Source organism: Bufo bufo, chromosome 2 (assembly GCF_905171765.1).
Source record: "Bufo bufo chromosome 2, aBufBuf1.1, whole genome shotgun sequence".
Taxonomy (NCBI): domain Eukaryota; kingdom Metazoa; phylum Chordata; class Amphibia; order Anura; family Bufonidae; genus Bufo; species Bufo bufo.
This window is the reverse complement of record NC_053390.1, coordinates 767,021,176-767,048,917: the sequence shown is the minus strand read 5'-3', so window position 1 is coordinate 767,048,917 and position 27,742 is coordinate 767,021,176. Positions and strand designations below refer to the sequence as shown.

Below are 27,742 nucleotides of genomic sequence, written 5' to 3'. Positions count from 1 at the left end.
GATAGAGAGGGAGAACTACTGTATAGTCAGTGGCCAGACGGTCTAGAATTTGTGTTTATGATTTGTGTTTGGTCTGCTGTTAAAGTGACAATAAAGCTGGTCATGGCCAGTTTGCACCCAAATCTGCAGTGTTGAAGTGGCTTCTTGAGGTGTACCAACCGTCTAAGTTGAGAGTACGGCGATCCTGGAGAGCTAGGTGACCCCGAGTTGTCACACTATGAAGAGGGCACAATGGGCATTACTACTGTGAAGGGGCACAATGGGCATTACTACTGTGAAGGGGCACAATAGGCATTACTACTGTGAAGGGGCATAGTGGGCATTACTACTGTGGAGGGGGCACAATAGGCATTATTACTATGAAGAGGGCACAATGGGTATTACTACTGTGAAGGGGCACAATGGGCATTACTACTGTGAAGGGGGTCCAGAGTGCATTACTAATGTAAAGGGGGCACAAAGAGGGCATAACTACTGTAAAGGGGCATAACTATTATGGGGGAACAAAGTGGGCATTACTACTGTGAAGGGGGTACACTGGGCATTACTACAGTAAAGGGGCCACAGAGTGCATTACTACTCTGAAGGAGGCACAGAGAGGGCATAAATACTGTGAGGGGGCACAAAGAGGGTATTATCACTGTGAAAGGGGCACAGATGTGTCTGTTCCTCTGTGTGTCTGTCACCTTCACCATGCCCACAGTGTTCCTATGTGTTGACGCAGCTGCATCAGGCTGTTCTGTGCAGGGCAAGGAGAAGAAGAAGGAGGAGGAGGCAGCGCCACCGGCATGGAGTCTGTGGGGGGGGCACAGGGAGGCACACTAAGGATGTAGGTAACACTACTACATGATCTACACTAGTGTTATCTGTTGTTTTACATAGGGCTGCAGGTAACACTACCACATTATCAGCACTAGTGTTATCTGTGGTTTTACATAGGACTGCAGGTAACGCTATCACATTATCAGCACTAGTGTTATCTGTGGTTTTACATAGGACTGCAGGTAACACTACCACATTATCAGCACTAGTGTTATCTGTGGTTTTACATAGGACTGCAGGTAACACTATCACATTATCAGCACTAGTGTTATCTGTGGTTTTACATAGGACTGTAGGTAACACTACTACATTTTCTGTACTCAGATAGCCATTACTGTGTTATCTGTGCTGTTACATAGGACTGCAGGTAACATCTACTATAGTATCTGTATTTAGAGATTTATCACTGTGTTACCTGTGGTGCTACATACAGTCAGGTCCATAATTATTGGGACATCAACACAATTCTAACATTTTTGGCTCTATACACCACCACAATGAATTTGAAATAAAACGAACAAGATGTACTTTAACTGCAGACTGTCAGCTATAATTTCAGGGTATTTACATCCAAATCAGGTGAACGGTGTATGAATTACAACAGTTTGCATATGTGCCTCCCACTTGTTAGGGAACCAAAAGTAATGGGACAATTGGCTTCTCAGCTGTTCCATGGCCAGATGTGTGTTATTCCCTCATTATTTCAATTACAATGAGCAGATAAAAGGTCCAGAATTCATTTCAAGTGTGCTATTTGCATTTGGAATCTGTTGCTGTCAACTCTTAACGTGAGATCTGTCACTATCAGTGAAGCAAGCCATCATTAGGCTGAAAAAACAAAACAAACCCATTAGAGAGATAGCAAAAACATTAGGTGTGGCCAAAACAACTGTTTGGAACATTCTTAAAAAGAAGGAACGCACTGGTGAGCTCAGCAACACCAAAAGACCCGGAAGACCACGGAAAACAACTGTGGTGGATGACCGAAAAATTATTTCCCTGGTAAAGAAAACACCCATTCACAACAGTTGGCCAGATCAAGAACTCTCTCCAGGAGGTAGCTGTATGTGTGTCAAAGTCAACAATCAAGAGAAGACTTCACCAGAGTGAATACAGAGGGTTCACCACAAGATGTAAACCATTGGTGAGCCTCAAAAACAGGAAGGCCAGATTAGAGTTTGCCAAACGACATCTAAAAAAGCCTTCACAGTTCTAGAACAACATCCTATTGACAGATGAGACCAAGATCAACTTGTACCAGAGTGATGGGAAGAGAAGAGTATGGAGAAGGAAAGGAACTGCTCATGATCCTAAGAATACCACCTCATCAGTGAAGCATGGTGGTAGTAGTGTCATGACGTGGGCATGTATGGCTGCAAATGGAACCAGTTCTCTTGTATTTATTGATGATGTGACTGCTGACAAAAGCAGCAGGATGAATTCTGAAGTGTTTCGGGCAATATTATCTTCTCATATTCAGCCAAATGCTTTAGAACTCATTGGACGGCGCTTCACAGTGCAGATGGACAATGACCCAAAGCATACTGCAAAAGCAACCAAAGAGTTTTTTAAGGGAAAGAAGTGGAATGTTATGCAATGGCCAAGTCAATCACCTGACCTGAATCTGATTGAGCATGCATTTCACTTGCTGAAGACAAAACTGAAGGGAAAATGCCCCAAGAACAAGCAGGAACTGAAGACAGTTGCAGTAGAGGCCTGGCAGAGCATCACCAGGGATGAAACCCAGCGTCTGGTGATGTCTATGTGTCCCAGACTTCAGGCTGTAATTGACTGCAAAGGATTTGCAACCAAGTATTAAAAAGTGAAAGTTTTATTTATGATTATTATTCTGTCCCATTACTTTTTGTCCCTTAACAAGTGGGAGGCACATATGCAAACTGTTGTAATTCCTACACCGTTCACCTGATTTGGATGTAAATACCCTCAAATTAAAGCTGACAGTCTGCAGTTAAAGCACATCTTGCTCGTTTCATTTCAAATCCATTGTGGTGGTGTATAGAGCCAAAAAATTTAGAATTGTGCCGATGTCCCAAAATTTATGGACCTGACTGTAGGACTGCAGGTGATATCATTAACATTATCTGTACTTGCTCCGCCTCAGATCTGGCAGGACAGTCTCGGAGTTCGGTGGCTACTTGACTTTCATACTATTTTTTAATGGGAGGGGGGCGCCATTAAAATTTTTCCCTCAGGCAGCTGAGCTAGAGTTGGAACTGCTTTTGGACCCTCTCTATTAAAACAAAATGGGACAATGTTTTCCTGATGCTGAAAGTGAGGCAAAATGTATGTATTACCAGGATATACTATATACAAAGCTTGCCACAGCTTTTGGAGAGCTTGCATGTCTGACCCCTCTTTGCTCTCTGTTGAGTCACTGACATCCTGCCGTGTCTACTATCATAAGTAGCAGAAGCTGCAGCAGCACCGGCCAATTCAGTCTAATGAGCATGACAGAGCAGTTTCAGTGCTCCAGACTGATGCCAATCAGAAAATGGATACCTACTGTGTGAACAAACACCTATACCTGGACTGTGGCCTTTCTTCAGCACATACCCTGTTCCCTAACCCCTTGGACTTCTGAGCAGGCAGATTGTAGCAGTGGCTGGAAATGGCTCAGTTTGCTCATCGCTGTACTGTTGTCCAGTCTCCAGTTTCAACTCAAATAAGGTTTTTAGCATGGTAGCTGGTGTCATCACATCCGGACAAACTTGTCCTCCAAGTGTAGAAAACATCACATTTGTCAAAATGAGTGAGAAATGGATCACACACCTCCACTAAAGCCAATGAATAGATCTGCTATTGCTGATGGTGGCTATATATTGACGGCCCAATCATACCACTGTCTGCCTGCCTACTTACTATCATGGTATGTACTGTATGGCTGCTGCCTCTGCTACTGCCACTACCATTACCCCTACACAGCCACACATCTTCGCCATTGCTATTACTTCTACCGCTACACATCTGTACATCTGCCAGTTTGCTACTACTTTCCCTACACAGCCGCACATATTCTATCTTGTCTGTTAGATTCTATGTTGTTCTGCTACTCTGCCATTACTATTGATGCCATTAATATCCCTGGTTATCCCTTCCACACTGTATTGCTGCTACTCCCCAAAAAGAGAGAGGACATCTTCCCCCGTTCAGGCATAATTTTTGGATCATTTGTTCAGAACAAGCCACAGTTTTTTTCTGAAAACACTGTGTGTTTAAACACAAGCTGCCCCCAATAAGGGACAATTTTTGCAACATTTTTTATTTTAAAACACATAACATATCCAATAGCGCAGTGTGTTTTTAAACAGGCTATTTGTTATCGCCATCATTACTTTTGCTGTAATTGTGTTAAAGAGCTTAAAAGGGAGATTGGAAAGAGACATAATTTGAAAATGATAATAATTAAAAAAAATACGGGAGAGAAAAATATAGTCCTATGAGAAGTCAGAGTGTCATATACCAATTTTCAGGCAAATTGGAGCATATCTGGTTTGGGTAGAATTGATTCAGATCTAAATAGAATTTTTTCACCAATTCGTTAGAATCTGATCCGAAACAAATTTCAAGAAATTTGCTCATCTGCTCTAACTGATAAAACTCTTTCTGATTTATATCAGCAACTTTATATCAACAGAATGTAGTTGTCTTTTAACATCATTAACCCTTAGCTTTTTCAAACAGCAGAGGCCCGCAGCTGATGTCTGTGACTGGCAATAATGCTGATCACAGGCATTTAATCCTTTAGCGCTTCCGAGTTAAGACCAGCCCCCCATGTAGTGTTCGGGGAAGCCAGTCCTTTGTTCTAATACGCTGAGGATCTCTGAAGATAGCAGGCCAACTCTGAAGGTGGCACTCTCTGCAGGTGGCAGGCCAACATAAGATAACAGCAAACTGAGTTTATACTGTAGTTCTATGGAACTACAGTATAAGCTATAAGAAATCTAATAAGTGAATATTGTAGCCTCTTAGAAGGTTAAAAAATTGTAAAAAAATATATTTTTAAAACATAAAAGATCTAAAAATGTAAATCACCCCCCTTTCCCTAGAATAAAAAAATAAACATTAAAAAAATAAACATCATGGGCATCATTGTGGTGCCTGTACTATTAAAATATACGACCATACAGTGAATGGCATACTGAATTTTTTTTTAATGAAATGTGATCAAAAAGTCACACACACTCCAAAATGGTATTAAAACTAAAGATCATCCCGCAAACAATGAGCCCCCACACAGCCCAATAGACATAACGATAAAAAGTTTATGGGGGTCAGAATATGGAGAAAGAAAAATTTTTTTTTTGTCAAAGTAAAAAAAATTATTCTGTATTAAAACACAAAAAACATATAGCTATGGGGCATCACTATAATAATACTGACCCAGAGTATAAAGGGCACAGATCATTTTTGTCGCATAGGGAAAGCTATAGGGACAAAACCTGTAAAACTGTGGTGAAACTGCCTTTTTTTTCCCAATTTCATCCCATTTGGATTTTTTTCACTTCTCACTACATTGTATGTCATTTTAAATGGTGGCATTAGAAAGTACAACTAGTTCTGCAAAAAAAACAAGCCCTCACGTGGCTATGTGATCAAAAAATAAAAAAAAGTTATGGCTCCGTGAACACATGGCTGAAAAATAAAAACGCAAAAATTTTAAAACCTCTGTTTTCCAAGGGGTTAAATGAGCAAGGGGTTAAATGAGGTAAAGTATGTTCCCTTTTTGGTTGAAAAATCTGGGAAAAGCATATTTTTTTTTATTATTTTAAAACAACTGTTCCATATTTCGAGCTTTCCTCAACAAAGTATCTTGACCTCAGTTATTTATTAGTAGCGTGCACAAATCTGTTCTTGGATTAGCTCCACAAATTCTGGTCTTTAAGGGAATTCTAAACCCAACAAAAATAAAATGTATCTGAGACAAAGTTCTCTATAATCCCTCTAGACATGAAATCCACACAGTTTGTTTCCACTACACCGTCTAGAAAGCCAACAACTTTACCAGTACATTTCTGGGCCTGTCTTCCATATCATTCAATTTAGGTGTAATATTTTGTTCTGAAGCTTTAAGAGTAGAGTTGAGCGAACACCTGGATGTTCAGGTTCGAGAAGTTCGGCCGAACTTCCCGGAAATGTTCGGGTTCGGGATCCGAACCCGACCCGAACTTCGTCCCGAACCTGAGCCCCATTGAAGTCAATGGGGACCCGAACTTTTCGGCACTAAAAAGGCTGTAAAACAGCCCAGGAAAGGGCTAGAGGGCTGCAAAAGGCAGCAAAATGTAGTTAAATCCCCTGCAAACAAATGTGGATAGGGAAATGAATAAAAATAAAAATAAAATAAATAAAAATTAACCAATATCAATTGGAGAGAGGTCCCATAGCAGAGAATCAGACTTCATGTCAGCAGAGAATCAGTCTTCATGTCATAGCAGAGAATCAGGCTTCACGTCACCCAAAACTGGAACAGTCCATTGTAAGATATTTAGGCCCCGGCACCCAGACAGAGGAGAGAGGTCCCATAACATAGAATCTGGCTTCATGTCAGCGACTCAGCAGAGAATCAGTCTTCATGTCATAGCAGAGAATCAGGCTTCATGTCACCCACCGCTGGAACAGGCCACTGTCAGAGATTTTTAGGCCCCGGCACCCAGACAGAGGAGAGAGGTCCCATAACAGAGATTCAGGCTTCATGTCAGCAGAGAATCAGTCTTCATGTCATAGCAGAGAATCAGGCTTCATGTCACCCACCACTGGAACAGGCCACTGTCAGATATTTTTAGGCCCCGGCACCCAGACAGAGGAGAGAGGTCCCATAACAGAGATTCAGGCTTCATGTCAGCAGAGAATCAGTCTTCATGTCATAGCAGAGAATAAGGGCTTCACGTCACCCACCACTGGAACAGTCCATTGTCACATATTTAGGCCCAGGCACCCAGGCAGAGGAGAGAGGTCCCATAGCAGAGAATCTGGCTTCATGTCAGCAGAGAATCAGTCTTCATGTCATAGCAGAGAATCAGGCTTCATGTCACCCACCACTGGAACAGGCCACTGTCAGATATTTTTAGGCCAGACAGAGGAGAGGTTCATTCAACTTTGGGTTGCCCCGCAATATAATGGTAAAATGAATCTTCCTATCACGCTCCAGTGCAGGAAGTAAGGTGGGCACATTGTCTTTGTACCGTGGATCCAGCAGGGTGGCAACCCAGTAGTCCGCACACGTTAAAATGTGGGCAACTCTGCTGTCGTTGCGCAGGCACTGCAGCATGTAGTCGCTCATGTGTGCCAGGCTGCCCAGAGGTAAGGACAAGCTGTCCTCTGTGGGAGGCGTATCGTCATCGTCCTGCGTTTCCCCCCAGCCACGCACCAGTGATGGGCCCGAGCTGCGTTGGGTGCCACCCCGCTGTGAACATGCTTCATCCTCATCCTCCTCCACCTCCTCCTCATCCTCGTCCTCCTCGTCCTCCAGTAGTGGGCCCTGTCTGGCCACATTTGTACCTGGCCTCTGCTGTTGCAAAAAACCTCCCTCTGAGTCACTCTAAGAGACTGGCCTGAAAGTGCTAAAAATGACCCCTCTTCCTCCTCCTCCTCCTGGGCCACCTCCTCTTCCATCATCGCCCTAAGTGTTTTCTCAAGGAGACATAGAAATGGTATTGTAACGCTGATAACGGCGTCATCGCCACTGGCCATGTTGGTGGAGTACTCGAAACAGCGCAACAGGGCACACAGGTCTCGCATGGAGGCCCAGTCATTGGTGGTGAAGTGGTGCTGTTCCGCAGTGCGACTGACCCGTGCATGGTGCAGCTGAAACTCCACTATGGCCTGCTGCTGCTCGCACAGTCTGTCCAGCATGTGCAAGGTTGAGTTCCACCTGGTGGGCACGTCGCATATGAGGCGGTGAGCGGGAAGGCCGAAGTTACGCTGTAGCGCAGACAGGCGAGCAGCGGCAGGATGTGAACGCCGGAAGCGCGAACAGACGGCCCGCACTTTATGCAGCAGCTCTGAAATGTCGGGGTAGTTGCGAATGAACTTCTGCACCACCAAATTTAGCACATGCGCCAGGCAAGGGATGTGCGTCAAATCGGCTAGTCCCAGAGCTGCAACGAGATTTCGCCTATTATCGCACACCACCAGGCCGGGCTTGAGGCTCACCGGCAGCAACCACTCGTCGGTCTGTTGTTCTATACCCCGCCACAGCTTCTGTGCGGTGTGGGGCCTGTCCCCCAAACATATGAGTTTCAGAATGGCCTGCTGACCTTTACCCTGGGCTGTGCTGAAGTTGGTGGTGAAGGTGTGTGGCTGACTGGATGAGCAGGTGGAAGAAGAGGTAGCAGGGGGAGCCTGAGTGACTTCCTTGTTTTTAAGGTGTTTACTCCACTGCAGTTCATGCTTTGCATGCAGGTGCCTGGTCATGCAGGTTGTGCTAAGGTTCAGAACGTTAATGCCTCGCTTCAGGCTCTGATGGCACAGCGCGCAAACCACTCGGGTCTTGTCGTCAGCACATTGTTTGAAGAAGTGCCATGCCAGGGAACTCCTTGAAGCTGCTTTTGGGGTGCTCGGTCCCAGATGGCGGCGGTCAGTAGCAGGCGGAGTCTCTTGGCGGCGGGTGTTCTGCTTTTGCCCACTGCTCCCTCTTTGTCTTTTTGCTACGCTGTTGGCTCGGTCTCACCACTGCCTCTTCCTCCGAACTGTGAAAGTCAGTGGCACGACCTTCATTCCATGTGGAGTCTAGGACCTCATCGTCCCCTGCATCGTCTTCCACCCAGTCTTGATCCCTGACCTCCTGTTCAGTCTGCACACTGCAGAAAGACGCAGCAGTTGGCACCTGTGTTTCGTCATCATCAGAGACGTGCTGAGGTGGTATTCCCATGTCCTCATCATCAGGAAACATAAGTGGTTGTGCGTTAGTGCATTCTATGTCTTCCACCACTGGGGAAGGTCTAGGTGGATGCCCTTGGGAAACCCTTCCAGCAGAGTCTTCAAACAGCATAAGAGACTGCTGCATAACTTGAGGCTCAGACAGTTTCCCTGATATGCATGGGGGTGATGTGACAGACTGATGGGCTTGGTTTTCATGCGCCATCTGTGCGCTTTCTGCAGAAGACTGGGTGGGAGATAATGTGAACGTGCTGGATCCACTGTCGGCCACCTAATTGACTAATGCCTGTACCTGCTCAGGCCTTACCATCCTTAGAACGGCATTGGGCCCTACCAAATATGGCTGTAAATTCTGGCGGCTACTGGGACCTGAGGTAGTTGGTAAACTAGGACGTGTGGCTGTGGCAGAACAGCCACGTCCTCTCCCAGCACCAGAGGGTCCACTAACACCACCACGACCATGTCCGCGTAACACTATCTGGCTATCTATTTAGGTACCGTATTACACTAATACAGGCACACCAGTAATGACAGATTTAGCTGAATATAAATTTGAGGCCTATTATTTAGGCGCTGGGTGACAGGTATACGTTTACACACAGAATTAGACTTGGAATTGAACAGTAGCGTGTGTGTGAAGTTATTGAGAATAACCCTATCTGCACCTTGAATCTTATATACCCTTTTAGGGATAGATTTAAAGTAGGCCTGATACAGCAGAAACCACTAATTTAGAGAATTGCAAAATTGGGAATTGTATTTCAACCCAGAACAAAAACTGTGCTTTGACGGACACTAAATAACTTGACCAGCTAAAGCAATAATGACAGATTTGGATGAATATAAATGTGAGGCCTATTTTTTAGGCGCTGGGTGACAGGTATACGTTTACACACAGAATTAGACTTGGAATTGAACAGTAGCGTGTGTGTGAAGTTATTGAGAATAACTTTGTGACAGGCTCAGCTTGACCCTGATGTAGGATATAGCCAAAAAATAACCACACTATTGATGGTTAAATGCACTTGGTGACAGGCTCAGCTTGCCCCTGATGTAGTATATGGCCAAAAAATAACCACACTATTGATGGTTAAATGCACTTGATGACAGCTTGACCCTGATGTACGATATAGCCCAAAAATAACCACACTATTGATGGTTAAATGCACTTTGTGACAGGCTCAGCTTGCCCCTGATGTAGTATATGGCCAAAAAATAACCACACTATTGATAGTTAAATGCACTTGATGACAGCTTGACTCTGATGTAGGATATAGCCCAAAAATAACCACACTATTGATGGTTAAATGCACTTGGTGACAGGCTCAGCTTGCCCCTGATGTAGTATATGGCCAAAAAATAACCACACTATTGATGGTTAAATGCACTTGATGACAGCTTGACCCTGATGTAGGATATAGCCAAAAAATAACCACACTATTGATGGTTAAATGCACTTGGTGACAGCTTCACCTTGCCCCTGATGTAGTATATGGCCAAAAAATAACCACACTATTGATGGTTAAATGCACTTGATGACAGCTTGACCCTGATGTAGGATATAGCAAAAAATAACCGCACTATTGATGGTTAAATGCACTTGGTGGCAGCTTGTGCTGGCGCACCACAAGACACAAAATGGCCGCCGATCAACCGAGAAAAAAGTGAATGAAAAACGCTCTGGGCAGCCTAAAAACAGTGAGCAATTGAATAGCAGCAGTTCAATGATCCACAGCTGTAGATCGATCACTGAATGAAGTCTTTTGGAGGGAGTTAATCACTGCCTAATCTCGCCCTAACGTCGCAGCTGCAACCTCTCCCTACACTTGTATCAGCAGAGTGACGTGCAGCGCTACGTGACCCAAGCTTATATAGAGGCTGGGTCACATGCTGCACTGGCCAATCACAGCCATGCCAATAGTAGGCATGGCTGTGACGGCCTCTTGGGGCAAGTAGTATGACGCTTGTTGATTGGCTGCTTTGCAGCCTTTCAAAAAGCGCCAAGAAAGCGCCGAACACCGAACCCGAACCCGGACTTTACGAAAATGTTCGGGTTCGGGTCCGTGTCTCGGACACCCCAAAATTCGGTACGAACCCAAACTATACAGTTCGGGTTCGCTCATCCCTATTTAAGAGCGTTAACATCCTTTACCAAGGATGGTGACAACATGCTCATGAGAGCAGACTCTATTCTATCCACTTGCAAGCTGTCACTGAATTTGTGACACAATATTTTACAACATTTTATTCACTTAAATCAGTGTTAGATTTCTTAATACAGCCAGAATTTCATTAAGCAAGTTGTTAGAAGATTAACCTTTTTTAAAGGGTTTATCCAAGACTATAAAATGCCCCCCTCCCATATGCCGGGCCCCTCACAAGGAATATACTTACCTGTCTCACTGCTCCCGGCGCCGTTCTTGGTCCCCGCACCGCCGCTGCTGCTTCTACCGGTGCATAGATGAAAACATCCGATGTCCGGCGCGGAGGGGACAGGGGACGGCAGCCTGGGACGGGGGACAAGCCCTCCCTAGCATCGTGGGTTGACGCTAGGGAGGCTCGTTTCTGCCTGCCTTTGGCTGCTCCCCCCAAAAACCGGATGTTTTAATCCACGCACGAGGCTGAAGTAGCAGCGGTGGGTGCAGGATTCAGGAGCGGGGCAGGAACAGGAGCCAGTAAGTATATTCATTGTGAGGTGCCTGTCATATGGGAGGGGGGCATTTTGTAGTCTTGGATAAACCCTTTAATCTCAATTAGTGTTAAGCGAATGGAAGTCAAACAAATTGACTTCGACCCGAATTTCAGGAAAAATTTGATTTGCCACAATGCCGAATTTCTCGTGTGTCATGGGTAACAAAACAATTTTAACCTGAAATGGCAGTAAAAAAAAGGAAAAAAATCTCACGCACGGGGAGAGGCCATCGCGGAGGCCGTCGTGATCATCTTGATTGAAGAAACCACGCAAAATCTCGCACAGTGACGTGATGATATCACCACACCCAGCCATTGTGATGACGTCATCACGTCACTATGCGAGAATTTGCGTGGTCTCTTTAATCAAGATGACCACGAAGGCCTCTCCCCAAGCAAATGGATGAGGTAAGTTTGTATTTTGTTTTACTGATTAACCTCTGAAAGGCCTCAATTTTAATGTCAGATGACGCAATCAGCGATGAACAAGCCATCTGAGGGGTTCAAAGATGAGGGGCCACGCGATCACCGTTCTCCATTGTTGCACCTGCTATCTACAATGGAATACGATTTGTGACAAAGTAATTCGTAACAAATCAAATTTGTTTGTAAAACTTGGCGAAGCAGTTAAATTGAATTTTTGACAACTTCGCTCATCACTAAACTCAATAAATATCACTGGAAGAGAAATTGGGAGAGATGAATGTAATATCTTCGATATATTGCAAGAAAATTTAGACTAGAACTTTCAAAATCACAGGTGCATATCCATGAAGCAAACATAATTACAAAAAACAAAATGGCTGCACACCGTTATATATACAAACAATTGAGCTAAGAAATGGGGGTCATTCTAGCTAAAAGTGGTACAATACCGACTATAAATGAGCAATGGAAGCTCTTAGCGCACATACGTATCGGTCCCATCTACCAGGCGTCAAGGTGACTTCCGCAGATGGGTCCCTATCACTAAATATACTGCCTCACTTTGGACTTACTTAAGCCTACAATATGCTCAGAAGTCCCAGGTAGATGGGCGTGTTCAGTCTAAAAGAGGTGCTACCCTCAATATATTGCAAGAAAATTTAGACTAGAGCCTTCAGAATCACAGGTGCATATCCATGAAGCAAACATAATTACAAAAAACAAAATGCTGCACACCGTTATATATACAAACAATAGAGCTAAGAAATGGGGGTCATTCTAGATAAAAGTGGCACAATACCGACTATAAATGAGTAATGGAAGCTCTTAGCGCACATACGTGTCGGGCCCATCTACCAGGCGTCTCCCTGCACTCTTCCTACGATCTCCCTACACTCTCCATTCTCCAATATTCCAATAGTTTTCAGCAACACTGTCCCTAGCGCATGAGCGTTTGCCACGTCTCTCCCTATGCTCAAAGGACAATGGCGGAGACTGCGCGGGATGAGGGTTTTATAAGGCTGGACATCACAGGGGGTGGCTATCTGTGGATTGGCTGGCTGCACACAATTATGGGTTTGTTACCATGAAGCACAAGAAAAATCAGATTTGTTGTGAATCAAAGTTTTCCTACACTTTGGACAGAGTTCTGCTTTGAATGCTTTGCTTCGGTCAACACTAATTACCTATGTATATATATAACACCATTTTCCATAAATTATGTTTAAAGCACAGGTCATAGAGCTGTCATCCATGGAATAATTACTATACAGTACCTGGGGATACACATCCCAGATTGCAAATTACCAGAGCCAGCTCTGTGCAGATACTGAACTAGCAAGGAATGTCTGGAGATTTCAGCTCGGAAGCCCATGCTGATGTCTGAATACATACTGTATATAATGCAATGCACTTACAAAGTTACTTAAAGGGTTATTCTCATCTCAGACAATGGGGGCATATCGCTAGGACATGCCCCCATTGTCTGATAGGTGGGGGTCCTGCACCTATATCGAGAACGGGGCCCCAAAAGTGGTGGAGAGCACACTGCGCATGCGCAGCTGCCCTCCATTTAATTTCTATGGGGCCCAGAGAAGTGAATGGAAGCGGTGGCCGATCATGCGTGGTCATTCATTTCTATGGGGGGAGCATGTGGTGGTGACCAGACCGGAGTCCTCCAGCCACCACTTTTGCAGGGCTCCGTTCCCAATATTAGCTGCAGGTCCCAGCGGTAGGACCCACACCTATAAGACAAAGAAGGCATATCCTAGCGATATGTCCCCATTTTCTGAGATGAGACAACCCCTTTAATGTTTTATGTGAATATTCCATATGTGAAGTATAAAATTATGTGACTAGGATATATATACGACCACAAATTCATACATTTATTGTATATTAAAATCCTAAAAAGATATTTATATATAAAAATAAATAACCTTTTCTGGATAAGAGACAAACATCAGCTTGAATTCTTGAGGATTCTTCATCCATTTTTTTAATGAAGCAGCTGTTTCTTAAAACATCTTTGACCTCTGTGCAAGCTATTTTAAAGGAAAACTCTGACAGAACAATGACGGCATCAGCCTAGATAAACAATAAGTCAGATAATAAAGTTAATACAGTGCCTTGCAAAAGTATTCACCCCCCTTGACTTTTTTCGTATTTTGTTACATAACAGCCTTCAGTTCAATGTTTTGTTAATCTGAATTTTATGTGATGGAACAGAACACAATAGTCTAAGTTAGTGAAGTGAAATGAGAAAAATATATAAATAAAACTATTGTTTAGAAATAGAGAACTGGCATGTGCGTATGTATTCACCCCCTATGTTAGAAGCCCATAAAAAGCTCTGATGCAACCAATTACCTTCAGAAGTCACATAATTAGTGAAATGATGTCCACCTGTGTGAAATCTAAGTGTCACATGATCTGTCATTACATATACACACCTTTTTTGGTAGGCCCCAGAAGCTGCAACACCTAAGCAAGAGGCATCACTAACTAAACACTGCCATGAAGACCAAGGAACTCTCCAAACAAGTAAGGGACAATGTTGTTGAGAAGTCAGGGTTAGGTTATAAAAAAATATCAAAATCATTATAATTGCGCAAATCGGCACTAATGGTGCACATATTTTTTGCGCAATACATGCAACTTCACATTTTATCAGTCTGAGTAGATATTACTGATTGGTACACTAAGTATTGTTGTGACATCACAGCACTATGGCCAGATTTATCATTAGCAAGTGTAATGATAAATATGGCCCTATGTCTGTAGTATGTATGGACAGCAAAGAAACTGAAATTCCTATCAGCTACACCATATCAGGATATAACCTACACTGACTATCTCCCACTATCTGTATTACATATATGAGCTAACTATCTAATGTAATTGGATAAGGAATAGGATCCAGGTGAAAGCACAGAGCACAGCAATGTCACTGCTCTCTCTCTCTCAGAACTGCAAAAAAAAACTGCAGAAAATGGCTGCTGGGGAGGTTCTTATATAGTAAAGGGGTAGGCAACTTTCCTATTGGTTGCTAGGGATGTTGATAAGCTCTGACAAAGATATTGCAGCCTTCTCATTGGCCCACAAGCAAGAAGGGAGGTTACTGATGAAATAAAATCTAGAATATTCGCGATTACGAATATATATCACTATATTCTACATCTTCGCGAATTCTCGAAGTGCCGATATTCGCAATAAAAATTTGGTGGGGGTCCTGCACCTATATCGAGAACGTGGCCCCAAAAGTGGTGGAGAGCACACTGCGCAATGAATAGGGACAAAACTGAAGCGTTTTCTTCTGCTTTTGAGATCCTATGACGGATCTCAATAGTGGAATGCAAAACGCTAATGTGAAAGTAGCCTAAAACAGACAGCTCTGAACCCGGACAACCCTTTTAAAAAGTTACCCAAAGTTCATGATACTACCGCTTCTCAAAGTCATCATTCCTATACTGCACTGGCTTGTGAACACTGTACGGTGTTCGGATTTCTGCTACTATGGAGAACTCTGCACAGGAGGAAACACAAATCGCTGTCCTGCTGCGCTCCCCTCATCTCAAGGATCTCTATACCACATCGGTACGAGAGCCTTGAGCTGAGAGGAACACGGGCACAGGCAGGAGCTCTCTCTGATCAGCTAAAACCTGGAAGAGAACATTGGTACAGGGCACAGGTGCTGATTGTGTTGTGCCAGCGTTATCTTGGGGGGAGCGCAGACAGGACAGCGATCTGTGCTCCCTCCTGTGCAGAGTTCTTCACAGTACAATGCTAACAAGCCAGTGCTTTACGAGAATGAGGATTTTAAGAAGCGGTACTATCATAAACATTGGGTACCTTTTTGCAAAACAATATAATACATTACTAAAGTATATTACAAAAATTATTTTGGCGCTATTTCGAAAAGATTAAAAGCAACTTGTATAAAAGTTTAGTTACTCTTTAACATTGTATATGTTTTTTTAAGTGTTCCTGTTCACTGTCAGTACAAAATATATCTGTAAGAGGATCTGCATTTGGACAGGATCTGCTTACCCCATGATACTCCACTCCTGCAGACTGTCAGTGTTATTGAAATCAATAGATTCCTAGGGCATGTGTGTAATTCCTTTTAAAGGGATTCTCTCCCCAGATTTAACCCTATTAAGCTAGCTGACATTAGTTATGTGCTAATGTCAGCTAAACCTAACTAGCCTATTCCTACTTTTATCTATGCCCACGTTACGCCTGAAATCGAACTTTTATAATATGCTTTTTAGCCTCTAGGAGCGGGGGGGGGGGGGGGTGCATTGTTCCTGCTCCTAGATTCTCCGTTCTCCCACCTTTGTCGCCTCTCTCCAAGTCCTGATTGACAGGGCCAGGCAGGAACAACGCCCCCCCCCCCCTGCTCCTAGAGGCTAATTAGCATATTATAAAAGTTAGATTTCTGGAGTAACGGGGGCATAGATAAAAGTAGGAAAAGGCTAGTTAGTTTTAGCTGACATTAGCACATCGCTAATGTCAGCTAGCTTAATAGGGTTAAATCTGGTGACAGAATCCCTTTAAATGAACATTTGGTTATCACTGCAAAAACAATTATGCTGAGCACCCCAAAAGCAAGACTGTGATCCTAAACTACGCAATACATTTTCTCTCATTATATATTTTCTTACTTGAGTTAGAAATAAAAGTAAAGCTTTAGAACTCACTGTGTCAAGTTCATCCTGTATAAAACTCATCGCCAGTGGATCATTTTCATTTGTTCCTGGCATTTCCAGAATTTCTTTCCCTCCATACAGCAGATTGCTAGGCACATAGACTACAATACTTTTTAAAGCAGCCACCTTCAGCCCCGCAACTGAACTTTTATCTTTTCTTTCTAACAATGTATATTCCTTCAACAGAGTCTGTGTAATATAACAATGCAATTACAGGGCTTTGTTTAATTTAATATGCTGTTACAGTAATAATAATAATAATAATAATAATAATAATAATAATAATAACAATAAAATCTTTATTCATATAGCGCCAGCATATTCCACAGCACTTTACAACCAGATGTTTCATGTACAAATAAGATCATACATTACAGATCAACAAAATAGTCAACAATTACAAGAGGAATGAGAGCTTACAATCTATGAGGAGGTAGGGGTGATACAAAAAAAAAAAAAAATGCTTATATTATGCAATGGTCCGATCCGCTTGTCATTTTTTAAATATTTTTTTTTTACATTATTACCTGTCTGCGCATGCACAGACCAGAAGGACGGATCCGGCATTCTGGTGTTTTTGAATGCCTGATTCGGCACTAATACATTCCTATGGAAAAAATGCCGGATCCGGCATTCAGGCAAGTCTTCCGTTTTTTGGTCAGTTGATAAAACCGTAGCATTGCTGCGGTTACTCTTTTGCCTGATCAGTCAAAACGACTGAACTGAAGACATCCTGATGCATCCTGAACGGATTGCTCTCCATTCAGAATGCAATGGGGATAAAACTGATCAGTTATTTTCCGGTATAGAGCCCCTAGGACGGAACTCTATGCCGGAAAAGAAAAACTCTAGTGTGAAAGTACCCTTAAAAAGAATGTATTCAGCCAGTAAAATGAGTTACCTGAAGGGCTAGTCGGTCATTTGTTGGGTTAACCCCTTTTCCAATATAAAGCTCAGTTTTTCCTGCAAATTTCTTTACCTCTTCACATAACATGATGTCCTTAGGAGAGGTTATTAATTCCAGAGTATTATGTAGTTTCTCCTGTGTATGAAGATTTATATTACATTTAATACTAAGTCCACATAGTGCTGTTCCCATTATATAATGATTAATCTTTATTTACATAAGAGTGAAGCTGGCCATACACATAGGCCAGTGATGGCTAACCTCCGGCATTTCCTGCTGTGTGAAACTACGACTCCCAGCAATGCTCCATTCATTCTGTGGAGTTCTGAGAACAGCCAAGCAAGGGGGGCATCTGGGAGTTGTAGTTTTACCACAGCTGGAGTGCCGGAAGTTAGCCATCAAAGACAAAGGCTAACTCATGTGGCCATCAGCTATCTATCACAATCCCCTCATACACATGCATGCTCGGCCAAGCTTTTTTGTGCCGTTGTGAATGAAAGAGGCGAGAAAGCCACAGCAAGCATCCTGTCTGGCAGCTTATCTCCCAAAAAATGAAAGGACTGCATATGTTGAAAACTCACATGCCTAACCTTTCTATTCCTCGACATCTGCCTACTGGGGGAGAAGCCCCCATACATGGTTGGGCCCAACCTGCAGATCTGTTGCAGATATTTCTGTAAATGCTCCACTCGCTTAAATTGGGTTTGCAGAATTCCATATTCAGGTGCACAGAATGGATTTTCTGTCAGAAGTTTTTGCAAAAAAAAAAATAAAAATCTGCCATGTACTTTACACATATTTTTTAGAAGACTCAATTTTGGTAAATGTTGATTCACTGTATAAGCAAGCAAATATATATTACATACCTTCTCCAGTTTACTTTTGGTTAAAACAGCAAATCTTTCTTCAGTGATTTCCTGTGAGTCTTCTTATTGTCACTGCATACCTCTGAATGGGTGACAAGTTTATTACCATATCATATGCCATGAGAGATAGTTTTATTAGCGTAGGTTCTGGTAAAATATAGCCAAGACATACGGTATAATATTCTTTTGTTTGGTAAATGTACAAAGGAAGTAGATTGTACTGATCATCTTAAAAAAAAAACTGAGTCATGCAAAAATATGGAGACAATGTTGTAATTTCTCACCATAAATCTGGTTTAAATGGTTGACAATTATTTTTACATCATAGAAGAATTCCAAATGCTGCATGATAGTCCACAAGTTTTTACATGATGTCCTGCATTCCAAGGTGACCCATCCCCTATACTGCTACAGTATACAGTCATGGCCAAAAGTTTGAGAATTACATAAATATTGGAATTGGAAAAGTTGCTGCTTAAGTTTTTAATATTAGCAATTGCATATACTCCAGAATGTTAGAAGAGTGATCAGATGAATTGGCATAGTCCTTCTTTGCCATGAAAATGAACTTAATCCCAAAAAAAAACCCTTTCCACTGCATTTCATTGCGGTCATTAAAGGACCTGCTGAGATCATTTCAGTAATCGTCTTGTTAACTCAGGTGAGATGTTGACGAGCAAAAGGCTGGAGATCATTATGTCAGGCTGATTGGGTTAAAATAGCAGACTTGACATGTTAAAAGGAGGGTGATGCTTGAAAATCATTGTTTCCATTGTTAACCATGGTGATCTGCAAAGAAACGCGTGCAGCCCATCATTGCGTTTGTATAAAAATGGCTTCACAGGCAAGGATATTGTGGCTATAAGATTGCACCTCAATCAACAATTTATAGGATCATCAAGAACTTCAAGGAAAGAGGTTCAATTCTTGTTAAGAAGGCTTCAGGGCGTCCAAGAAAGTCCAGCAAGCGCCAGGATCGTCTCCTAAAGAGGATTCAGCTGCGGGATCAGAGTGCCACCAGTGCAAATCTTGCTCAGGAATGGCAGCAGGCAGGTGTGAGCGCATCTGCACGCACAGTGAGGCGAAGACTTTTGGAAGATGGCCTGGTGTCAAGAATGGCCAGCAAAGAAGCCTGACTTCTCCAAAAAAAACCATCAGGACAGATTGATCTTCTGCCGAAAGTTTGGTGAATGGACTGCTGGAGGACTGGGGCAAAGTCATATTCTCCGATGAAGCCTCTTTCCAATTGTTTGGGGCATCTGGAAAAAGGCTTGTCCGAGATGAAAAGGTGAGCGCTACCATCAGTCCTGTGTCATGCCAACAGTAAAGCATCCCGAGACCATTCATTGTGGGGTTGCTTCTCATCCAGGAGTGGGCTCACTCACAATTTTGCCCAAAAACACAGCCATGAATAAAGAATGGTACCAAAAAAACCTCCAACAGCAACTTCTTCCAACAATCCAACAACAGTTTGGTGAAGAACAATGAATTTTCCAGCACGATGGAGCACCGTGCCATAAGGCAAAAAGTGATAACTAAGTGGCTCAGAGACCAAAACGTTGACATTTTGGGTCCATAGCCTGGAAACTCCCCAGATCTTAATCCCATTGAGACTTGTGGTCAATCCGCAAGAGGCGGGTGGACAAACAAAAACCCACTAATTCTGACAAACTCCATGAAGTGATTATGAAAGAATGGGTTGCCATCAGTCAGGAATTGGCCTAGAAGTTGATTGAGAGCATGCCCAGTCGAATTGCAGAGGTCCTGAAAAAGAAGGACCAACACTGCAAATACTGACTCTTTGCATAAATGTCATGTAATTGTCGATAAAAACCTTTGAAACGTATGAAGTGCGTGTAATTATATTTTACTACATCACAGAAACAACTGAAACAAAGATCTAAAAGCAGTTTAGCAGCAAACTTTGTGAAAACTAATATTTTTGTCATTCTCAAAACTTTTGGCCAAGACTGTATACTAAATAGTACACACATCTAGGAGTAGAAACCTTTTCTATAGAGATGTAAATTATATGCAGTATTACTACTACAAGCAGAGGGGTGAGGAGAAGGTAAGTTGTGTCTTCTGTGTAATGGGGGCACTGTAAAAACACTGTAGGCATTATAATGCTTTATCTGTGCATATATCAGCACTATTTAGCTTTATGTTGGTATATCCCTCTAGGTAGATTGCCCTCTACGGCAATCTTTGAGCCCCATTTGGTTCCATATAACTACCATATGGCATGCACAAGCATTTTAGTTGACTAATGGTTGAGGACGGTGCATATTAGCAATGTTTTTGAGTTGGAGAAGGCAAAGATGAGGAGGTGCTGTTGAGTGGAAGAAACTGAATGTTCAGTTGGTGAGGTATGAAATGTCCAGTAGAGGGCCAGCTCTGATGCTGATGATGACCGAGTTTGTAGCAGGAAGGAGTAGTCAACTGTGTTGAAGGCAGAGGTCATGTCTACAAGGAGTAGCACAGGGCCTGAAGTTTAGCTTTGGTGGATAGCAGATCATTAGACATTTTGGTTAGGGCAGTTTCAGTGGAGAGATGGGGTTGGATGCCAAATTGTAGCTGGTCAAAAAGTCAGTGGGGTAGGAGAATGGTGTAGTTCAATGTGGACATGTTGTTCTGGAAGTTTTATGAAAAAATTAAAGTAGTGTGATGGGGCAATAGCTGGATACAGAGGATGGGTAAAGGAAAGGTTTCTTGAGAATGGGTGTGATGGTGGCATGTTTAAAAGAAGAAGGGACAAAACCAGTGGATATTGATAGGTTGAAGAGGTGGGTAGGGGTGGGATAAGCATAGAGGTGGAAGGGAATTCAATTAAGGGCACGGGTGGTAAAGTTTAAGTTGGAGAGTACAGTTGAAAGTTTTCCACAATGATAGTGGAGAAGCAGGATATGTGGGAAAAGCACTAAGTAGTTGTGTAGAGTGTTTGAGAGGACTGTTGGCTAGAACCTTCTCTGATGTCAATTTTTAGGTTTGAAATTTGATTAAAAGTCTTCTGTTGCATTAAAGAGTAGGGGGGAATAAAGAGTTAAAAGTATTAAAGTATTAAGTGACGGTCTATTCTCAGGATAGGCCATCAGTAGCTGATAATAGCTTCCACACCTAATGTTGGCACTGGAAGGACACAGCGCCATCTACTGTGTAGTGGACTGAGCTTGCCACTGCAGCGCTATTCCATTGAAGTCAATAGGAGCAGTTCTGCAATGTTGAGTTCAGTCCACTACACAGTAGACGGAACTGTAACCACCATCATGGGAACCATATTAGCTGTCACCAGAGATGAGCACATTTCTTGAAACTCTTCTGATTCTAACAAATAAAAATTTTCCCTTTTTTTAAATTTTTTACTTTTTTTTTAAACTTTCTCTCTGCCCTTGAAAGAGCTTTAAAACAGTAATAGTAAATAATGTCAAAGTGACACTGACATATATAGCTATGATTAAAAACATGGTGATGGTGTTAACAAACAGCCTGTATAAGAACACACTGCAGATTTGTTATGCTTTTTTAAAGTAGAAAACATTTCAAAGATTGTCCTTTATTGGTGGCAGATGCCTGCCAGTGTTTTGACACACAAAGTAGTATTAGAGGAAGCAGAGACTTCTTCTATATAAGTGTCCGAAAATGATTATGTATCGCTTTGGGCTAAACCTAAGGGTGTTGTCCTGGTAGTTCCCTGGTATTTACCCTGTGTGCAGTTGATCTTAGCAAAAAGGCAGAGAAAACCCCTTTCACATCTGTCTAACTGTAGTAGGAGAGGAAATTATTTTAATATATGGTCCCCAGATAGGGGACATATGAGATCTTAAACTGAGATGAACAAATACTAAAGGTGAACTCGGCAATTGTATTGCCTGCAGCTGTCCCACTTGTCCCAGCCTAGGCCTCCCCAGACGGGCAGGAGAAGGAAGCGAGACATGACCTTGCCCACAGAACCATTTACAGTCCTCAGAGCCCAACGAACACAGTCACACACAAAGGCGATCCGCAGTAGAGTAGGTCAATGCATGGAGGGGACAGAGCAAACTCTTTTTCACTCTCCCCATTCAAAAAATCCATTATATATATGATCGCCAGATAGGGGACGTAGGAGATATTAAACTGAAAGGAAAAGATACTAGAGGTGATCACACCATCAAGGCTGAGAACAGATAACCCGAAAAGGGTTCGCTGCCGAGGCCGTCGTTCACCGAAACAGAACACTTTTCAAGGTGACAGCCTTCAGGTTCCAGCTCTCTTCCAGGAGGCATGTCAATCTCACAAAGCAGGGAGATCATCCGTCCGCCGCTCTGCCCTTACCAAAATGCTCCTCTTCAGGTTCCCAATCTGCATAACACCACCCGCATAGTGCACGCCCACTTTTGGTACATCCTGTTGCCAAAGTGCGCCGTCTGTCCAGGCCCATCTGGGACAGCCTCTCTACCCCTCTCCCTAGCCATTGTTATACTCCAGCTCACTTGGTGCGTTCTCTTTGCCATTTCCCAATGTATTGGGGCCTACAGTAACGAAAAAACAAAAACAACAACAAAAAAACAAAAATTAAATTAAAAACAAAATACATTTTTATTTAAGAACACCACTTTTGCATCCTTCTAACTGTAGTAGGAAAGGAAATTTGTCTGTGGAGTGTGTCTTTGACAATAAGGCATTTTAAAAAAAAATTAAGAACACCCCTTTTGCATCCGTCTTACTGTTGTAGGAGAGGAAATTTTTCTGTGGAGTGTGTCATTGACACTCTGGCAATTTTTTAAAATTAGGAACTCTCCATTTGCATCTATCTAACTGTAGTAGGAGAAACATTCTTTTAATATATAGTCCCCAGATAGGGGACGTATGAGATTTTAAACTGAGACAAAAAAATTTACCCAGTTTTTACCCAGGACATACAAGCACCAAACTGTCACGCCGTGGCCCTTAGGAACCTGACACAGAATTGATGGACACATGGGAAAAAAACAAACAGAAACAGTGTTGGCTTCCTCTTCCACTTGGACCTTCACCTCCGGGCTCAAGATTATTATGTCTTATATTGGGAGTAGAGAACTATACCAGCTGCACCCCAAAAAATGGCTAAAGGTCACACACAGAATTCACAGACACATTTAAAAAAACAGAAACAGTGTTGGCTTCTCTGCTTCGTCCACCTACACTGCCACGTCCAGATTTGTTTGTAGGGCAATTGTACTGCTCTTACCCTCATTTTGGATCCTTTTTCAGCCCTCTAACCCTTTCTATGACTTTTTTACAGCCCTTTTTCAGCCCTTAAGTTCGGGTCTCCATTAACTTCAATAGGGTTTGCTGTTCGGTGTCAAGTTCGGGTCATGTTCGGAACCCGAACCGAACATTGAAACGAAGTTCGGTCAAACCCCTCTAACTTGAATGTTCACCGGTCCACTCATCACTAGTTATAAGCTTTGTGTATATCCCCAAGCCCCAACAGTCAATACAGGGTGACTCATCCTTTTTCTTGACAAAGAAGAATCTGGCCCCCATGGGAGAAGAAGACTTGCAAATAAAACCTCTGTCGAGATTCACCTTGATTTAATCCACCGTAACTTGGGTCTCAGGAGGAGATAGAGGTTATACTCTGCCTTGAGGAGGCGTGAAACCAGGAAGAAGATTAATTGGGCAGAAAAAAGGACGATAAGGTGGCAGGGATTCAGCTTCTTTTTGTCAAAGATGCCAGCAAAATTATAATAAGCCTCTGGCAGGCCTGTGGCACTGGAGGACATCGGACTGGCTATACAGGAGTTAGGCATTTAGAATAGCAGGTTGACCCCCAGCATAAAATCTCACCAGATTACCAATTCGGGACTGGACTTTGCTGGTGTAACCATGGTAGTCCTAGTAGCAGAAGACTTGTGGACTTCGAGAACCAGCAAGTACGCCCACTTAAAGATCCAGAGTAGCAGTGACAAGCTGAATGGACTCAGAGAGAGGCCTCATATTAAGCTGTTGAATAGGTATCTGGTATTGATTCACCGCGGCCTGGGACAGAAAAATTCCCTGCCGAACCGGAATCCAAGAGAGCCGAAACGGTGAGTACCAGAGAAGGACATGGTCACAGGTAAAGTCCAATTTTGGAGAGGACTGATCTTCACCTAAGGCAGCCTCTCCTACTGACCCTAGGCTCGGGAGTTTCCCGGCTTGAGAGGCAGGTACAGGCATAGTGCCACTTGCCTCCACAGTACATACACCGATTATTGGAGCGCTCCTCCTCTGTTAGCCTGAGCCTGTCGACCTGCATAGGCTCTGATTCAGTAGCCAAGGAGGTAGTAGGAGTGGTAGAAAATTGCCTCTGGAATCTGGTTGCCATTCGAAAGTATCTTCTCTCCTGGGCCGTCTCTTTGGATCTTTCCTGGAACCGCAAGTCAAGTCTTGTGACCAGAAAAATCAAGGCATCCAGAGTAGAATGTCCCACCCTATCATTTCATCCTTGATTCGACCTACTAGTCCCTCCCAAATAGCCGCCACCATGGCTTTATTATAAACAACACAAAATAAACATAGATACAGATCCAAAAATACCTAAACTATTAAAATCGTGTGTGGTGAATGCTGTAATAGGGAAAAAAGAATAGTCAATTTGTTCATTTTTGGTTAAGTAGCCCCCCCCCCCAAAAAAAAATAAAAAGATAAACTGACACAGCCCTGTAGACCGAAAAATAAAAAAAAAGTCATGGTTGTCAGAAAATGGTGATGCAAAAATAAATTTTTTTTTTAAAGTTTTTATATTTTTTAAGTAGTAAACATAATAGAAACTATATAAATTTGTTATCACTGTAATCATGCTGACCCACAGAATAAGGCTATGTTATTTTATTTTTAGCACACAGTGAATGCCATAAACACTAAACAAAAAAAAAATAATAATGGCGGAATATATATATTTTTTGATTTTCCAATACAAGCTATGATTAATTAAATGGTTCCATTAAAGGGTTTCTACCACCTCATTTGAGCCTAATTAGCTGTCAGACACTAGCGATCTGCTTGTGTCTGCTCTACCTAACCATGCTATTCTAAGACCTTTGTGTGCACCCGTTACACTAAAAAAACAACTTTTATTGCTATGCAACTGAGCCTCCAGGTGCTATGGGGGCGTCTTTTCAGCACCTAGAGGCTCTGTTTACTCACCCTGTATTCCGCCCCGCTCGTCCGTCAAGCCCGCCAATCTCTAGATTGCCAGCCTCCATCTCATCCATCGGCCTTATTCTCGCGCCTGCGCCGTGTGCGTCTGTATTCGGCGCAGGCGCAGTGACTGTCTGACCGGCCGGGCGTCGTCTGTTCGGGAGCGGTCAGACAGTCACTGCGCCGAATACAGACGCACACGGCGCAGGCGCGAGAATAAGGCCGATGGATGAGATGGAGGCTGGCAATCTAGAGATGGGCGGGCTTGACGGACGAGCGGGGCGGAATACAGGGTGAGTAGACGGAGCCTCTAGGTGCTGAAAAGACACCCCCATAGCACCTTGCATAGCAATTGTTTTTTTAGTGTAACGGCTGCACACATAGGTCTTAGAATAGCATGGTTAGGTAGAGCAGACACTAGCAGATCGCTAGTGTCTGACAGCTAATTAGGTCCAAATGAGGTGGCAGAAACCCTTTAAAATACAACTATGAGAATGGAAAATTTAAAACGTTATGGCTCTTGGAAGGTGAGGAGAAAAAAATAAAATTGCAAAAATTTAAATTGGGCCGGTCCCAAGAGACTGTGTCATCAGAAAATGACCTATTATTTGAATCACTTTTTGTGTTAAAGGGGTTGTCTCACTTCAGCAAGTGGCACTTATAATGTAGAGAAAGTTAATACAAGGCACTTACTAATGTATTGTTATTATCCATATTGCTTCCTTTGCTTTCTGGATTCATTTTTCCATCACATTATACATTGCTCGTTTCCATGGTTATGACTACCCTGCAATCCATCAGTGGTGGCCGTGCCTGCACACTACAGGAAAAAGTGCCGACCTCTCTGGTGGCCGGGACCATGGGAGTTCACATAGGCTGGTGCTTTTTCCTATAATGTGCAAACAAGGCCACCACTGATGTACTGCAGGATAGTTATAACCATGGAACCGAACAATGTGTAATGTGATAGAAAAATGAATCAAGCCGGCAAAGGAAGTAGTATGGACAATCACAATACATTAGCAAGTGGCTCATAATAGCTTTCTCTACATAATAAATACTATTTGCTGAAGTGAGACAACCCCTTTAAACATATTGGGGCACATTTATTAAGACCTGCATTTTAGACGCCAGTCTTACTTTGGCGGATCCACCACCGATTCAAAATTTAAGACAGTTTATTTGCTGTCTTACATTTAGACCATTTTCTATGCATAAACCAGGCGCAGAAAACGATGAATGAGACAGGCCGGCAGGCCCCTTCCCCGCCCACACCATGCTTTTTTAGACCTGGCATGAGTGGGGAAGAAGTCACAGATAGAGATGTCCCGAACTATTCGCCGGTGAACAGTTCCCGGCGAACATCGCATGTTCGCGTTCGCCTCGGCGGGCGAACATATGCGATGTTCGGTCCGCCCCCTATACATCATCATTGAGCAAACTTTGACAGTGTACCTCACAGTCAGCAGACACATTCCAGCCAATCAGCATACCCTCCCTCCCAGACCCTCCCACCTCCTATCAAAAAGCAAGGACAGCATCCATCTTAGATTCATTCGGAAGCTGCAGTGTGACAAATTTGACTAACTTGTAATCGCAATGCGATTAATACAGGTTATATTAATCGCATTGCGAATTCAACTTAGAGCTGGGTTCCTAATGGTTGTTGTATTGCTAGAATATAACGAAGATTGAGAATATAGTGCTATATTTGTTATATTCGTCAATTCTAGCAATACAACCATTAGGAACTCAGATCTAAGTTGTAATCGCATTGCGAATTCAACTTACCACACTCTGCGTCAACTACGTAATTTTGCCATGGATCCCCCTCCGGCATGCCACAGTCCATGTGTTAGTCCCCTTGAAACAACTTTTCCATCACTATTGTGGCCAGAAAGAGTCCCTGTGGGTTTTAAAATTCGCCTGTCTATTGAAGTCTATGGCGGTTCGTCCGTTCGCGAACATTTGCGGAAATTTGCGTTCGCCGTTTGCGAATGGAAAATTATATGTTCACGACATCTCTAGTCACAGATTCTGCTGAAACATGGTGTAGGACAGAATCTGTGCCACATATACACCACAAAAGTGTATATCTGTTCGTAAATGCACTTTTTTTTTGACTTTTTGGTGACACAGCATGCCTAGCAATCTCTCTCATATAAGTCAAGGAGGTCGCCTACATTGTGGCTTTGACCAATTTAGCTGCTCTCAAAAGATAGGAAGTTTTAACATATTTTAAACCTGGTGGCCAGTGGGAAATCTGCAGGATTGTAGTT

General features: G+C 43.0%; 2 protein-coding genes and 1 pseudogene across 7 annotated transcripts in view; all 3 read right to left on the bottom strand.

Annotated features, from left to right (window-relative positions):
- Nucleotides 1–16,668, bottom strand: part of LOC120990318 — a 133,078-nt gene extending 116,410 nt beyond the window's left edge. For both annotated transcript variants that reach the window (XM_040419050.1, XM_040419052.1), the window contains exons 1-2: nucleotides 16,536–16,668; nucleotides 13,773–13,920 (exon numbers count right to left, since the gene is read on the bottom strand). In XM_040419050.1, coding sequence (XP_040274984.1) covers nucleotides 13,773–13,823 — 51 coding nt within the window. In that variant the 5' untranslated portion in view covers nucleotides 13,824–13,920; nucleotides 16,536–16,668. The remainder of the gene's footprint in view (nucleotides 1–13,772; nucleotides 13,921–16,535) is intronic.
- LOC120990319 overlaps nucleotides 16,648–27,742 on the bottom strand; it is a 98,201-nt gene continuing 87,106 nt past the window's right edge. For 2 of the 5 annotated variants that reach the window (XM_040419053.1, XM_040419054.1), the window contains exons 9-10: nucleotides 18,318–18,399; nucleotides 17,454–17,586 (exon numbers count right to left, since the gene is read on the bottom strand). In XM_040419053.1, coding sequence (XP_040274987.1) covers nucleotides 18,338–18,399 — 62 coding nt within the window. In that variant the 3' untranslated portion in view covers nucleotides 17,454–17,586; nucleotides 18,318–18,337. Of the gene's footprint in view, nucleotides 16,734–17,453; nucleotides 17,587–18,107; nucleotides 18,194–18,317; nucleotides 18,400–27,742 lie in introns of those variants that run through there. The other 3 variants (XM_040419056.1, XM_040419055.1, XM_040419057.1) reach the window with 3 other exon arrangements.
- On the bottom strand, nucleotides 22,308–22,485 carry LOC120992966 (annotated as a pseudogene).